At 39.7% G+C, this 17172-nt stretch overlaps 1 protein-coding gene across 2 annotated transcripts in view; it reads right to left on the bottom strand.

The window, feature by feature from the left end:
* Positions 1-2119: 2119 nt before the first annotated feature.
* Positions 2120-17172, bottom strand: part of FILIP1 (filamin A interacting protein 1) — a 222431-nt gene continuing 207378 nt past the window's right edge. For both annotated transcript variants that reach the window (XM_027550954.1, XM_027550956.1), the window contains exon 7: positions 2120-6013. Coding sequence is in view for 1 of the 2 variants with exons in the window: in XM_027550956.1 (XP_027406757.1) it covers positions 5973-6013 (41 nt within the window). In the remaining variant the exon portion in view is untranslated. The remainder of the gene's footprint in view (positions 6014-17172) is intronic.

Below are 17172 nucleotides of genomic sequence, written 5' to 3' on the forward strand. Positions count from 1 at the left end.
TGCACTTGTTATTAATGTTTTGCAAAACTGTATATATACCCTCGGTGACCATGCTCCTTTTCTTAAGCAAGATCTTAGCAGGTCACAATTTCCCTATGAACAGAGTTGTCTGGTACCCTCCTCTTCTGGGAGATGCTTGGTTTGTTAGCTTAGAGAGTCCCCTTGTCCCACTGACTACTTGCACTAATGCTCTATGTGGGAACCAATGCTTGCTTCCTTTGTGTCTCAAAAATGGCTGAATACATCTCCCTTGTTTTGGTAGCCTAGACCATCTGGTGATCTGATAAAATGAGGGCCTTTTGTCCCTGCAGAGTGAGTCAATGAGTGTTGAGACTTTTGTTTCATCCAGATATTCTGCCTCTGAAAACTTCAGTGGGTACAGAGGCTTCTGCACGGGAAGAATCACCAGGCAAGTCAATTTGGTGAGGAAGATCTAGCCCAGAACACACTGCTAAAGGAGCAGCTCTTTGGGATTAGGAGTCAATTACCAAGTGCCTACAAAGCACGCTGCCGTTTTGACTATGCACATGCCTCACTCTCAAGGAGGAGAGACAAACAGGAGTGAGAGTCAGTCAGAAAAACCCCAACTGACTATGTGCTTATGGTCATGGAAAACCATGAGGCAAGGCAGCTGGGAGAAGGAATTATATTGCCCTTTGCAAACATTTATTCAGTATCTTGTATTCACTCTGAGAATATGCAAGTCCTGCCCTTGAGAAACTTACAGTCAAACTAGAGAGACAGCATTGTGTCCTAGTGCTAGTCAACATAAGGCAGAAAGAGAAAAAAGGACTCCTGAAGAGAAAGAAAAAGAAAGACTTTATTCTTAGAGGTGCTTATCTCTGAAAGAGATGCTAGAAATAATGCCAGGCAAAACTAAAGAACTGATTATCTTTTTAAAAAAATTGGGCACTGCAGAGAACTGGGTTCCTACTGTTTTCTGTGGATCAGGTTGTGATCCGGCTGTGCCAGGAAAGTTGCAGTCACTAGGGTTGCTCCAGCTGATTGACATCTTTCAAGGGTCAGGAAGATCCCCTGGAGAAGGAAAAGGCAATCCACTTCAGTCTTCTTGCCTGGACAATCCCATGGACAGAGGAACCTGACAGGCTACAGTCCAGGGTCACTCGGACATGACTTAGTGACTAAGCAGCAACAATAGGTTCCTTGGGATTCACTGAATACAAATTATAAATGTGGAGTTTAATGACATTCAAGAAAAAATAAAAGAGTTCTGTGCAGTGTGTCCTATTGCCAACAAACATAAAGCCCAGATAAGTTGCTCTGGTTTCTCTATACCTAGGGGAAGCACCTGTTCTCATTAAAAGTGACTCTAGCTCAGGGCTCAGAGACGATAATCTATTTGAGCATATATGATGGAAAGCCTGGACCTCTTCTCTTGGGAAGTCATGAAATAAACAGTCTTTTGGCAAGTGCTCTTAAACCATGTACCCCAAAGGGCTCCACACCTCCAAGAAGAGAAGCCAAAGAGCTGTTCTTGTGGTCAAGACTCCTAACATCTGCAGCTTTCCTGTGGAAGGCATCTTTGTGTAGACAGCAGCCTTGCCTGGTTTTTGGATATGTGTATCTTTAAATAATAAATAAGAGAAACCCATTCCTTTGTCTCAAATAAGGCAAAGATAAGTTTCAGATTGGCTATGGCAAGGGACCACCATTTCTGGCACAAGGCTGGCAAATAAAGAGATCAGAGCACAACCCCACCATTATCCCCACCCCACTTTTCTGAAACCATTATCCAGCTGCCTATGTGGGGGCCAGGCTGACAGTTGCTGGCAAAACCTCAGGAGCATTTGCTCTGCTGAGCAATCTACCTTTAGACAGACAGTGGAAAGCAGGGGGAAGTATCTGAATGTTGATCAACAAAGCATTTGGGGGAGACTAATGGATAAGGGAAACCCTGTAACCAGTTCCATCTCTTGGTGTCTTGTAGGGACTCAAACCATGATGTAACACAGAGAAAAAGCCTCTCTCATTTTGGGAGATCTGCTATTTGACTTATGTTTATTCACACTGAAACACACCATATTTTAAAGAAAATATGAAATGCAGAGGGGAAATCTATTTTAAAGCAAATAATTTTAAGTAAAAAGAAGGTCAAATATTCATTTTAAATTATTTTAATTTGATAACTATTATGTTCCAATTCAAAAAAGAATATTGCACAAATGCTTTTGTATCACAATCGTTATTTTTTCTCACCCTGGTGAGATTTTGACAAACATAGTTGGCTTTGGGAAATAACATAGAGAATGTCTTAATTGGTTTAGTAATTTCAATAGCCTGTGAAAAAAATGAAAGTAGGATATTACATTCATAGAAAAGACAAGTATATATCCACAAATTCACCTGGCTGTAGTGAAAAATAATAAGCTTTTCATGGATTTAATAAAACTTAAAGAAGACAAAATTGAGAATGCTGTGAAAATAGAATGCAGCTCACAAACTTTTCAATGCAATCCTTTGCTTTCGAAAATCCATTAGACCTGCAAGACTTCTAAGAATATTTGATCACATTATAAATCTCTCATATTGGAAAAGTTAACATCTGATATTTTTAAAGCAAAAATCTAAATAAATACAGACCTGAATTGTTCAAATAACAAAATCTGTGAATGGTGAGGTAAAATTACCAAAATAACATGAACAAACAAAAAGAAAACAACACCAGAAAAAAAAATGAATCTTGTTACGGCACTGATAAACATTTCTGTCTAAATTTATGGATATATGACATTTTCTCTAGGTAACAAATACAGTTTTCATCAGTTATGTAGTAAATGCTGAAAATTTAAGAAAATAAAAATTTTAGTGGTCAGCAAGCAAAAATAATTCCACGAAACTCTCCCCATTTTTATGAATTCATTACAGCAATTTTTATTGTTCTTCTTTTTTGCCTTCTAATTAATATTTTTAGCAGAGGCATAGCACTGGAGTCCAGAGGCACATATATGCCTCAGGTGCCAGATGTTTTTTTAAAAAACTTCCATCTTGCATTTTTGGTGTTTTTAGAATTGTTGCTCATCACATTCATGAACACACCCTACTCTAGCTATACTTTTAATTTATTTCCAGGGAAATTCAACCACAGTATAGAGAAAAAAGGCACAACCATATTAATTACATTGTTTAACACACCATTTTATACTTCCTTTGTCACTGGTTTTTAGAAGCTGTGAGTTACTTCAATAGCGTTGGTGTTTCTGTTAATGTTTAAGCTATATATTCCACATCATGATTTTTTTTCAAATGGTCGTCCTAAGATACAATTAATTCTTCACATTTTGTGACCATTCCAGGCACCTGATATCTGGAATATTGACAACTAACTTCATCAAACCTTAATGTTTTATGAAATACTTGTAAAAAAATCTTTGTAATCAATACTGTCAGAACACATTCTCCTATCAAAAAGAAAAGGGCAACATAATGAATTAGTTCAACTATGCACCTTAATCTGGAAACACTGATTATGACTCTGCTTCAGAAAACATAATTATTCCATTCAAAATGGATTGTCATTCATACTGATGATTGGAGATTTACTTAAAATAAAACATATAGAAATTATGTGAGCCTGGGATGGTGCCAGGATTGAACACGGGGGCTTTTTCAGTTGGATATTGATAAGGGAATGGCAACCCACGCCAGTGTTCTTGCCTGGAGAACCCCATGGACATGGGAGCCAGGTGGGCTCCAGCCCATGGGGTCACAAAGGGTCAGACTCGACTGAGCAAGTAACATTTTCACACTTTCGTTGGAGTATGACTATTTATGATCTTGTTTGTTTATTCACTAGATAAAGACTTCTGTGTTTATTTTCTATTCATTTTTTAATACTTTATTATTTTTGTCAAGACACTTTTTTATTACTTTAGATTAATTTTACTCATCTGTCACTCACATTCCATTAGAGTTTAAAGAAAGGACTTAATCATAGCAGGGGCAGAAAAGAGCAACCATCTGAGTTGCCCTGATCACACCATCATCCTCTACAAATTTCATTATAAATGCAGGAGAAACAAAATCTTTAGACCCAAATATACATAAGTTACTCGTAATATTTTAAATTAACATCAAGTAATATTTAAAGTTTTATCATCTAGCCTTTTCACTCTTTGTGTAATAAAATTCTCACAAGTTAAGAAAGTTATCTGCTTCAAAATAAATTCTGTGGTATATCAGAATATTTTTGCCATCAGAAGTATAAGCATTGGCAAATAGGGAATTTAACTGTGAGTCGAAAAATATAGCAATACTAAATAAAACCCCCTTCTCACTGAAATGGCCAGTTCAGAAACATTTTCAGAAATCAAAACCCATAACAATTTTTAAAATCTTCACACATACACACTCTAGTTTCATTAATCAGTCATGAAAGCCCTGCATGTCTGTAATTCGTTCGCAATTATTCATGCTAAGACAAACCCACTGTAGCATTTCTCTTACTTACAAAACTCATAACTGATTTTACATAAAATACACTTATTTAATTTTTAATACCTACTGAATGTGACTTGCTAATTCCACAAGGTATACCTTAAAACCTAATGTTTCTGTTCCATAGATTCAGTGTGTATTCCCCTCATGGCCTCAGGAACCTGGGTAATGTGGACCAGAGAAATGGGCCAATAGTATTGCCTGTGTGCTTTCTAGTTATCCTTGTGATGCTAACAAGCATTCTTTCTTTAATCTCGATAAAGTGACATGATACATGATTTATGCTCCTAGAACCTGATGTGTCAACTCCTCATTCGTCTTCAAAATGATCTTTTTAAAGACCTTATTGAAAACATATCCATATTAACAAAATCTTTTCTAAAAAAAGCTACACCATTAGAGTTTCAAGTAGTTTTCTGATGCATATTTTCACATAAACCTAAATTCAACAGCAGGTCTGACACTGAGATTTGATTAATGCATATTGTGCTTTGAATCTTTAAAGAATATATTATCTAACCTATAGGGGATTATGAAAACATGTCCAAATCCTAGCTATCAAGAAAAAAGTTTATGTATCTTGGGATTTCTTTTACCACTTTTAAAAAAATGCTGATAGTATCTAGGTCAGTTTTTATTTTCACGTTTTCCTTTGGATAGATTGTGAGGAATAATCTAATATCACAGTCTTTATTATACATCCTGTACATGTAAGTACATAATGCAAACAGACATACAATAGAACTGTCAGCAAAAGCTGTTCCTTTAAGGCTTACTGGTAAAACTCACACAGCTCCTTCTATTAATTTGTTCCATATGAAAACAAATTCATCCAGGGTTTTGGGCACAGAACACCAGAAAGAGCAACCTTAAAAAAAACTGGCTTAAGTATTTAAAATTGAACTCTTAAATCACAGTTGTTTGTTAGTGGTGAACCATGATCAGAACCAGAGAATTGTACAAACAATAATAACAGATCTTCTAGGACCTCCTGCTTTGGTTTTACCTCTTGAATTTACCCTATAGAATGTTGTACTTTATTTTTCTTTTTTTTTTCAGGAATAGCAAATTTATAGAATAAAATAAGCAGAGCTTACGATTTTGAATGCACCAATACCAATACTTTGGTGAACTGACAGTGTAGTCTACAAATACATGTGCCATAGACTATGAAGAAGGAAACACTTTAGGAAAAAATAATCACATTACAAAGTGTATTATAAAAATAAATTACACAGCATGTGCCCGTGGACCTGAAAGCTTTGCCAAAGGAAGAGAAATTTGACACAAAGATTGAATTGCTCTTGCTACCTATTTTTATATTATCAGCAAAACCATTTTCAGCTTTTATGTTTATATCCTCAAAAAAAAAAATTTCACTGGAAGAAGGAAATTATTTCCAGTAGTGATCAGTAGCATGGAGGACCTTAGTGATGGTGGAGGGCTGGAGATATATTATCCATTCAACAGGGATTCAGAGGAAATACGCACACCCAGTATGTGCTTGGTTTACCATTTCATCTTGAGTTCATACGCAACTGGTGGATGATGATGCTTTCTATAAAGAGAAGAAAGATACAGCATTTTCAATTAGACTGAAACTCACATCAGTAGTTTACATGAGGGTCAACACCATACCATTTCATTGACAGACGGTAGGCATTAAACAACAAAACAAAAACAGGTGCATGCACCCAGTAGCTTCTCTGGAAGTTCTGTCCTATTCTTGGGTAACTTCTTTATATTGACATAGGAGATTTACCTCTAAAATTCTTAAAGCCTTTTAGAAACCATGTCTAATATTCTAACAATATTCGAACAGTTTTACCCAAGGAAAGCCCCGGACACAAAGACAATAATTACTATAGACGAGTCGCATAATGGAAACCAGACTATTTCCTAGAATTTTTGTTCTGAATGATATTCACATACTTTTATTTTTTTTATATCTGTGGTCTTGAATTTTAATAAGGAAATATTTATTTTATTCCCAGGAAGTCACTAGATAATATTTATGTTTATTCTCAGGAATAATAATAATATTTATATTATTATAAATAATATTTATTCCCAAGAAGTCGCTAAATACAGATGACTCATTCTTGTCTCTGCTTCTTTTTGTATAATCCACCTGGGAAGATGCTTTATAATTCTTCATATGTTTTTCAATTGAAATTCATTTTATAAAAGTAAATAAAAATAGATTGAGATAGTAATTAGAACAGAACCAGCAAAAACAAGTGTGTAATATTTATATTTATTTGATTTATTTCACTTTTATCTTAACCTTTATGCCTTTATGAACATGTATCTTTTTTTTTTTTTTCTTTTCATTGTGTCATTGAGGTACTATATGCCCATCACTGCTGGGCATGGGTTTCCCAGGTAGCCCTAGAGGTAAAGAACCTACCTGCCAATGTAGAAGAGCTAAGAGATGCAGTTTGACCACTGGGTGGGGAAGATATCCTGGAGGAAGGCATGGCAACCCACTCCAGTATTCTGGCCTGGAGCAATCCCTGGACAAAGGACCCTGGCAGGCTCCAATCCATAGGATCGCAGAGTCGGACATGACTGAAGCCACTTAGCACTCATGCACTGCTGGGCATGGAACTACATTGGTGAGCAAAATGAAGCATGATCCTGCATTTGCTGCCATTATAAACAGCAGAGGAAATAAATAACTAAGCCTCAAGTGGTTTCTCTGCCTGAAAAATGTATTGCCTCCCTGGAAGGCAATGGCACCCCACTCTAGTTCTCTTGCCTGGAAAATCCCATGGATGGCGAAGCCTGGTAGGCTGCAGTCCATGGGGTCGCTAAGAGTCGGACGCGACTGAGAGACTTCCCTTTCACTTTTCACTTTCATGCATTGGAGAAGGAAATGGCAACCCACTCCAGTGTTCTTGCCTGGAGAATCCCAGGGACGGGGGAGCCTGGTGGGCTGCCGTTTATGGGGTCGCACAGAGTCGGACACGACTGAAGCGACTTAGCAGCTGCAGCAGCAACTAACGTCGGGCTTCCCAGGTGGCTCAGTGGTAAAGAATCTGCCTGCCAGTGAAGGAGATGCAGGAGACATAGGTTCAATCCCTGGGTTGGGAAGATCCCCTAGAGACGAAATGACCCGCTCCAGTATTCTGGCCTAGGAAATCCCATGGACAGAGGAGCCTGGTGGCCTACAGTCCTTGGGGTTGCAAAGAGTCCACACGATTTAGCGACTGAGCATGCGGTATGCTCACAAACATTAATTGAAGCACACTAGTTCACTTTCACTTTTCTGCATTGGAGAAGGAAATGGCAACCCACTCCAGTGTTCTTGCCTGGAGAATCCCAGGGATGGGGGAGCCTGGTGGGCTGCCGTCTATGGGGTCTCAACAGAGTCAGACACAACTGAAGCGACTTAGCAGCAGCAGCAGCAGCATGTTGTAGACCTAGAGGTTTACTTCACACTGACCACTAGGTGGAGATATTTCCACTCCGTCTCTTGACCTTTCTGAATTGAATTTGGGATAAACAAATAAGCAAAGTAAAATGAAATACTTAAATCTTTTATATACTTAATAGTAACTAGTTATGAATGTTTTGCAAAACTTTTAAGACATATATGTGATTTTTCACTGTACCAGAAACTCGGAAAAATCATTAGCTCATTTTGTCTTTTGAAAGTTGTTCTAGCCTCAATTTTTTTCAACATTTAAAAATGAATTAAAATCTTCGGGTAAAGACTGAAAACACTAAATAAAATATTATGTAGTTAAAAATCAGATCTCAAAAAAAAAATCAGATCTCTTTTTTAATTTAAAAATTAAAATGCTATTTCCTACTCAACACTGTTTTTTTTTTTTTTTTAATTTTTTAGAGTCGTTTTCAAAGAGTAAAAACACATAGGTCTCAGACCTCCCTAACAGAATTCAAGTATCTTCCCCATTTTCCTCCCCTAAAAGACTACAGGAAACATATGTTTAAAAGAGTGAAATCTAGAATTGTTCTTATTGCAGATATAATTCAGAAGGTGTTTGCCTTGTTTCTTCACTAAATTCTCTCTCAAGTCCCTGGCAGGACTAATATTTTGTTTTACTGTGATACCTTCTTCTCTCCCCTTAAGTGTACAAACCTCTAAATTCCTAGATTTGTCTTCTCCTAATCCTAGAGTTTTGTAGTCTCAGTAATAATAATAGCTTTTCAAGATACATGCACCCCAGTATTCATTGCAGCACTATTTACAATGGCTGGGACATGGAAGCAACCTAAGTGTTCACTGACAGAGGAGTGGATAAAGAAAAAGTGGTACATATATACAAGGGAATCCTACTCAGCCTACTACTAGTTTAAAAGCACAAACTAATGCCATATGCAGCAACATGGATAGGCGTAGAGATTGTCATACTGAATGAAGTAAGTCAGACAGAAAGATAAATAACAAATTATATCACTTATATGTGGAATCTTTAAAAAAATGATACAAATGAGCTTGTTTACAAAACAAAAATAGTCACAGATATAGAAAACAATTTTATGGTTACCAATGGGCAAATGGCGAGGGGGGATAAATTGGGAGATTGGGATTAACATATGCCCACTACTATATTTACAATCAATAATAAGGGCCTACTGTATAGCAGAGGGAACTCTACTCAAAACTCTTTAATGGCCTATATGGGAAAAGAATCAAAGAATCTAAAGAAGAGTGGAAACATATCTATATCTATATCTATATATAAAGCAGATTCACTTTGTTGTACACCTGAAACTAACACAACATTTTAAATCAACTGTACTCCAATAAAATAATAATAATAGATCTTCAGATTAGTATTTGGTAAAAATACATATGGCAAAAGAGTCCATATATAGAAACAATATCTTCATTGGACCATTATATTTTATTATTATTTTTAAGGTTAACAAACTGGTAATCCATGCATGGTATTATATATTAATGCTATTAATCAGATTATGTTACTAAAAAAGACTATCTCAAAAATACTTGATAATGCCAAATAAGAGAGCTTATTTTATTTAATTCAACTTAATAATAAAAGATGGTATTTAATATTTATGCACATACAATTTACTTAAAAGAATACAATTAAACCCGTTATTTTATTTTATATAGTGACATATTTTACTTTGCTTCTAAATATAGTGAGACAAGATCTATATGACAGTGACTTTATCATTTGAAACTTATTAAGGATATTTACTAAATCTATGTTTGCTTGTTATCTACATTTTCTCCAAATCTATAAACTGACTCAGATAAGAATCTCCCAGCCAATGCACAAACTTGTGAGAAAATTTTTTAAAAAGTTGTTTTAATGCATTAAATTTTGAGGTGACTCATTACACAGCAAAGCTGTCTGATTCAGAGGGAATCATGGTTGCCAGCAAAAAATAATAATAATAATAAAATAAAAGTGCTTTGGAGAAGGAAATGGCACCCCACTCCAGTACTCTTGCCTGGAAAATCCCACGGATGGAGGAGCCTGGTGAGCTGCAGTCCATGGGGTCGCTAGGAGTTGGAAAAGACTGAGTGACTTCACTTTCACTTTTCACTTTCATGCATTGGAGAAGGAAATGGCAACCCACTCCAGTGTTCTTGCCTGGAGAATCCCAGGGACGGGGGAGCCTGGTGGGCTGCTGTCTATGGGGTTGCACAGAGTCAGACACGACTGAAGTGACTTAGCAGCAGCAGCAGCAAAAGTGCTTTAGGGATTAGTACCATTATTTGTCTGTTTTTTTAAGGTGGGATTTCCAAGTCCCTTCCTGTTTCTTTATGATTTAGTACGATAAGATAATATTACAAACTTTACTGAAGTTATAAATTCTGTCAGCAAATCTTAATTTATCTTCGATTCTGTCCTCAACTCAGAATAAGATCCAAATAGAGGACCAAAGCCTCTATCAGCAAACTCAAAAGAGCAAAGCACTTAAATCTGGGGCCCTCTGATGTGTAGGTATTTAATAACAATTTCTGTTTTTCTAATTGAAAAAAGAACTGCTGCTGCTGCTAAGTCGCTTCAGTCGTGTCTGACTCTGTGCGACCCCATAGATGGCAGTCCACCAGGCTCCCCTGTCCCTGGGATTCTCCAGGCAAGAACACTGGAGTGGGTTGCCATTTCCTTCTCCAATGCATGAAAGCGAAAAGTGAAAGTGAAGTCACTCAGTCGTGTCCGACCCTCAGCGACCCCATGGACTGCAGCCCACCAGGCTCCTCTGTCCATGGGATTTTCCAGGCAAGAGTACTGGAGTGGGGTGCCATTGCCTTCTCGGAAAGAAGAACAAGACTTCTAAATCTTAATCAGCATATACATATGGGTTCATTGCATTCTTACATATAATTTTATATTAACAGTTGATCAAAGAACTTACAGACGTTTTCCATTATATATTTCTCTTGTGTTACCTTGAGGTTTTTTTTTCTTAAGAAATTTCAGGTAACACATTAAATACATTGTTTGCTCTCATGATATTATTGTGAAATGATGTGGCTTATGAATTCATTCTTTTATTACACTAGCTGTTAAATGACTTCCATGGAAAGGATGCATTGTTGTTGTCGTTGTTCAGATGCTAAGTTGTGTCCGACTCTTCGGGACCCCATGAACTGCAGCCCGCCAGGCTTCCCTGTCCTTCACCACCTCCCTGAGCTTGCTCAAAGTCATGTCCATGGAGTGAGTGATGCCAGCCCACCATCTCATCCTCTGTTGTCCCCTTCTCCTCCTTCCCTCAATCTTTCCCAGCATCAGGGTCTTTTCCAATGAGTTGGCTCTTTGCATCAGGTGGCCAAAGTATTGGAGCTTCAGCTTCAGCATCAGTCCTTCCAATGAATATTCAGGGTTGATTTTCTTTAGGATTGACCAGTTTGATCTTGCAGTCCAAGGGACTCTCAAGAGTCTTCTCCAGCACACAGTTTGAAAGCATCAATTTTTTGGCACTCAGCCTTCTTTATGATCCAACTCTCACATCCATACATGACTACTGGAAAAACCATAGCTTTGACTATGTGGACCTTTGTCAATTCCTAATTACACTTGAGTTCTGTCCTTACAAGCATGACTTATTTATCCTCCATGGGTGGTATCCCCAAAAGTCCTGGCCAGTCAGATATCTTGAGATCCAAAGCCGTATACACAAGACAGGATTGGGGGGAAATTTGGGGGAGAATGTCTCTTGAGTGCTAGCGTGGGGCAACCTGGCAACAAATTAAATTCTAATTCCTCCCAGGAGAGCCCCTTCAGCTAAGGAGTAAGACAGATGTATTCCCTGCAAAGTCAGTGCCTTCCTCCTGACCAATGCCTATGTTCATGCTCTGCCAAACTCAAGAGAACCCTTGCGCTCTAAATTTTAAAAATCGGCTCTAGTAAATGAGACCACATCACTTAGAAAGCCTCCAAACTCACCCACCAGAGCAAAAGTTTGACTTGTAGCAGGACTTTGCATTAGTAAAGAAGGGCTGCTTCATTCACAGGAAACCACACACTAAGTTACAGGAAACGGTTTCTGTTGGTTTCTGCATCAACTTGGCTGGTGGATGATGGCCTGTTCCCCTGTTCCATGGCCCCTGCTCCCAGGGGATCTGCTTAGAGAGCCAGACACTGGCTTAGGGCTCTACTGTTCTTCCTACTTTCTTCCTTCTTCCTGGAGTTTCCTTCTACCAAACCCCAGCTTTGAACTTGCTGCCTGCCCTCCTGCAAAAATATCCTAGTTCTCTATACCTTTTAGAAGTAGGAGTGCCCAGATATTGTTTACTTTTAAGGTTTGATAAACTGCTTTTGTATTCAGTCTTGTTATTATCACATTCAGACATTAATCAGAGTTCTGATAAAACATCTGTTTTAAATAGGAAGTCCAATAAACTTCCTCTGTGGGCTTGGACTTGTAGTCCTTCTCTTGGATTCAGCTCAACTAATTAAAAACACTTCCGCTAATCAGTTCTGTCGTTTGTTTCAGGAAACTTTTGAAGCAGATGACACAACGTCTCTGGAGGTTTCTCAACCACGTAAGAGTTTATTTGTTTCCTTCCAGAACATTTCCCACTCCATCATCAGACCAAGTCCTCGCCTCCCCAATCCCCTCCCTGCTCCTAGGTGGCAGGAGTTACTAATCATCACAGTTATGACTGATAGCTTCTTTTTCAGGCAAGCTAGTTGTTCTCTCTCACACAGATTACTGTTCCCCAGATACAAATAAATCGGAACTAGTTATCCCATGCGTGCATGCCTGATAAGTCACTTCAGTCATGACCAACTCTTTACAACCCTATGAACTGTAGCCTGCCAGGCTCCTCTGTCCATGGGATTTCCCAGGCAAGAATACTGGAGGGGTTTGCCATGCCCTCCTCCAGGGGATCTGTCTAATCCAGGGATTGAAACTGCATCTCGTATGACTCCTGCATTGGCAGGTGTGTTCTTTACCACTAGCGCCATCTGGGAAGCCCAGCCACCTGGGAAGCCCTGTTATCTCATAGGCAACATTAATTATAAATAAAAGTAAATGGTTAGAAAATAATTAAGTCCTTGAGCTAAGTGTGCTCAGTTTCTACCTTTTGCACACAGGTGCTAGATGCTGGATGCTGAGATCAACTTAGGTTGACATAAGTCTACAACTGATCACAGGACGGCATGGAATACAACATTACGTATGAAAATTGAGTGGCAGCTGTGATTTTTAGGTAAGGCCAATATTTATCAAAGTGCTGTTCTGAGAACTTTAACACAGAGTTACCATGTGCTATGCTGTGCTACTATGCTAAGTCACTTCAGTTGTGTCTGACTGTGCAACTCCATGGACTGCAGCCCACCAGCCTCCTCTGTCCATGGAATTCGCCAGGCAAGAATACAGGGGTGGGTTGCCATGCATACCTCCAGCGGATCTTCCCAACCCATGAATTGAACCTGCATTTGCTGCACTGCAGGCAGGTTCTTTACCTCTAGCGCCACCTGGGAAGTCCCAAGAGTTTCCGTGTAGATAGCTCAATATCTCAAAACCTTTGGCAATATTATTTTGGCCCATTGAGTGGGTATTTTTATCTATAGATAAATATACACTTTGCTCATTTGAAGTAGTTTCATCATATGAAATCATGAATAAGGTACTAGAAGAAACTGAAACCCTGGTTTCATCATTGAGAAGACAGACACTCTAAGCCTTGGGGGTTTTTTGTTTTGATTTTGTTTCCATCTTTAATAATAGGGATAGTTATCTTGTTGACTTCTAAAGTCTGGTTCATTTCTAAATAGTCCTTGACTTTGCAATTCTATCCGTTACACATACATAGTATTAACACAAGTAAAGAGGTCAAAACTATTTTTACTGGGTAAGCAATTAACTATTAGTTTTTAGGAAAAGCATTATGACAGAATCTTTTAAACTGCTTACTGAACAAGAGTGAAGCATATCATATTATCACTATAAGCAGGAATGTCAGAATTATAACAGATAATAGCTAAATGTAGGTCATAAGCCAAGGTGAAGTGGTTTGCCGAAGGTTACACTGCTTTCCTCTGATCTCTGGTCAGTCCTATGTCCGTTCAGCAATCCACCTTCTCTCCCTGTTCACCTTAATAACTATCTGCAATCTAAATCCTGCATATGGTGGTGGTGTTCAGTCCTTTAAAAGGACAGCCTCTCTGATCTCTTTTGGAAGGTCCAGCATGAAACTAAAGAGCATGACGAATGACCTGAAACCTTTTCTTTCCTGAACCCCTCTAGGGGACTCAGAAAGGATGAGCCATTTGTAATTCATTCAAGTATGTTTATAATTCACAAGAAGCTCTCAGGTCCCCTTAGTTCTTCACACACATGATGGCTTCAGAGGTGAGAACTTCCCAATCTGGGACTCCTGTTTGTTTAGAATCCATTATCTGCGATGGTAATGCTGCTTTTGAACAGTGGTGTTGGAGAAGACTCTTGAGAGTCCCTTGGACAGCAAGGAGATCCAACCAGTCCATCCCAAAGGAGACCAGTCTTGAATATTCATTGAAAGGACTAATGCTGAAGCTGAAGCTCCAATACTCTGGCCATCTTATGAAAAAAGCTGACTCTTTGGAAAAGATCCTGATGCTGGGAAAGATTGAAGGCAGGAGGAGAAGGGGACGACAGAGGATGAGACGGTTGGATGGCATCAGTGACTCAATAGACAAGACTTTGAGCAAACTCCCGGAGGTGGTGGCAGACAAAGGAGCCTGGTGTGCTGCAGTCCATGGGGTCACAAAGTCAGACACAACTTAGCGACTGAACAGCAACCACCTGCCACGGTGCCTTTGAAGGGAAATAGAAGTAACTTACACCACCCAGAATGGCAGCACTTGGATTTTCCCCTAATTCCACCCACTCTTTCCCTTCGTGTTCTCAGGCCTGAAGTGTTGGCATCCTCCCCGTCACTCTCACAGGTTTGTACTGCAGACCAAAGAAGAAGCAAGGACGCCTCTCTCTTCTCTAACTCCTAGCCATCCTTCAACTGCTGGTTTTCTCCTCTACAGTGAAGTGCCCGGTTTTGTTTTGTTGACAACATTTTCCGTAAAAATGTAAAAAAAAAAAAAAAAAAAAAAATAGGACAGGCTTTAAACCTTGACTTAGATTCTGAAATAATGATCTGTCTGTGACGAGACTCGTGACTAAGCCGCCACCAGCCACCACCGCCACGCCTTCACGGAGGGCGATGCTTTTAAAAGAGACTTTGGAGAGAGAAAGACAGAACCACCCAAAGGAGATGCCAGAGGAAGGGCAGCTTCCACGGAGAGGAAGCAAGTCGAGCAAGTCAAGCGAAGGTGAGCTGGCTGTTCTGCAAGGCATTCTGTGGGCTTGGGGGTGGGAGTTCAGCTGGGGGGCAGGCAGGGCAGGGCGGTCAGGAGCCAGGTCACAGATCCTGGGTGCCATATGGTCTTTTAGCGTTGACTGATATTTTAACTATGCATACGAATTACTTTAACAGAAATAAGGCTCCATTAAAGAATAAATGGGAAGCGGAGGCAGACAAGCTTGAGCATCCTGTCAATGGCTCCACGGGTCAGGGAAGACAGAGGAGTAACTCGCCAGAGAGGATGACACAACTGAAGGAAGAATTGTGCTGAGATGGAAGGGGCCAGTGCATTGATGTCTTGTGTAGACGTAACAGGTGAAAAAGGGAAGCTGAAAGAGCAGAGGGGTGAAGAGATGACCAATCATGAAATCCTGAAGGAGGTGGTAGCAGGGAAATGCCGACCATCGTCTGGGTTGGAAAAGTTTGGGAATGATACACTCCCATGTCCTGGGAATCCTCCCGGGGCTGGTCTTGTTCCCTCTTCTCTCTGCCCTCCTGCCTCCCACATACAAATGCTCTTCTTATCCATGGGATTTTTCCAGTCAGGAAAGCCTCACTCTCTCCTCAGTATTTCCAAATCTATGAAGGAAGGAGAGGTTCAAATCTCTGTGCATCTTACATTCATGGACAGGTTTTTGGTTCCCTTAAATTATACTCTTCCCACACTGCACATCAAAGCTATGTCTTCACTTCTTTCTTAAAGCATTCAAGTAAGAGGTCTGGTGATGCCCTACCCTGGATGAATACACAGAAACCTCCAGACATTCCATCTGCCCCATGTTAACCTGTCCTCACTTAAAATATCATAAAGATGACAGTAGAAACTGAATGCCTCTGTTTAATCAAGTGACCCAGATGGGAAAGTTATTTTCAAGAAACTATCAAGATCCTTTGGGCCATGTCTCATCTTGGAATGTTTCTGGTATATGCGTGCTACATGGCTATGATCATAGTATGCATAATGATCATTTGTGTGTGTCGGCTGTTTCTGCATACTATGATGGTCCATGGTAAAGAATTTGTCTGCCGATGCAAAAGCTGCAGAGATGTAGGTTCGATCCCTGGCTCAGGAAGATCCCCCGGAGGAGGGCTTGGCAACCTACTCCAGTATTCCTGCCTGGGAAATCCCATGGACAGAAGAGCCTAGCGGGCTACAGTCCATGGGGTTGCAAAGAGTCAGACAGGACTAGGGACTGAAGAACAACAAGACCAGGGCTGCTCTGTAGCTCTGTGGATGGGGCCCCATGTGTCCCCACATTGTAATCTGTGGCAATGGTACCCCTCTCCCTCCCAGGATGAGATCTGATGGCATCTGTCCACAGTGGCCCTGGTGAGATCCCTGATACACAATACTTTGTTCCAGAACAGAGGGGAAAAAACCTCTCACCTTTTCACCCCATTCACTCTTACAAAAGCACATGCATCTTAAAAAAAAAAAATTAAATTCACACATGGAAGCCAAAGTTGGAGTGCACCGAATCCTCCACCTCCAACCCCCAGTGGATGTCACTTCTAATATGCAGTTTAAAACAAAGCTAGCCCATCAACGGTGAGTTGGAGCTAAAATTACAAAGGAAAACTGCCACAGCGGTTGCTCTTTATCATTTCTGAAAAGCGAATATGTGTGATGCCACCAAGTTTTCTTAGCGGGCTGTATCCCAAGACCCAGATGTATAAACATCCTGTCCATGCATGGTTAAGCATCTTCTGGGCCCTCCCTGTGGATGGGAATGAGCTTCTGGGCAGAACCACCGTAAGCGTGATGTGTGCAGGTGAAAAAGCAAAACAGCAGCAGCAACAGTTGATTAGGAGGTCACTGAAGAATGGCAGGTAGAATAAAAAAAAATGCAGCGTTTCATTCTCTGGACTCCTCCGTTTGTTCAAATACATGTTATGGTACAACAACACGACACAGCCTA

This window comes from Bos indicus x Bos taurus, chromosome 9 (assembly GCF_003369695.1).
Source record: "Bos indicus x Bos taurus breed Angus x Brahman F1 hybrid chromosome 9, Bos_hybrid_MaternalHap_v2.0, whole genome shotgun sequence".
NCBI lineage: Eukaryota > Metazoa > Chordata > Mammalia > Artiodactyla > Bovidae > Bos > Bos indicus x Bos taurus.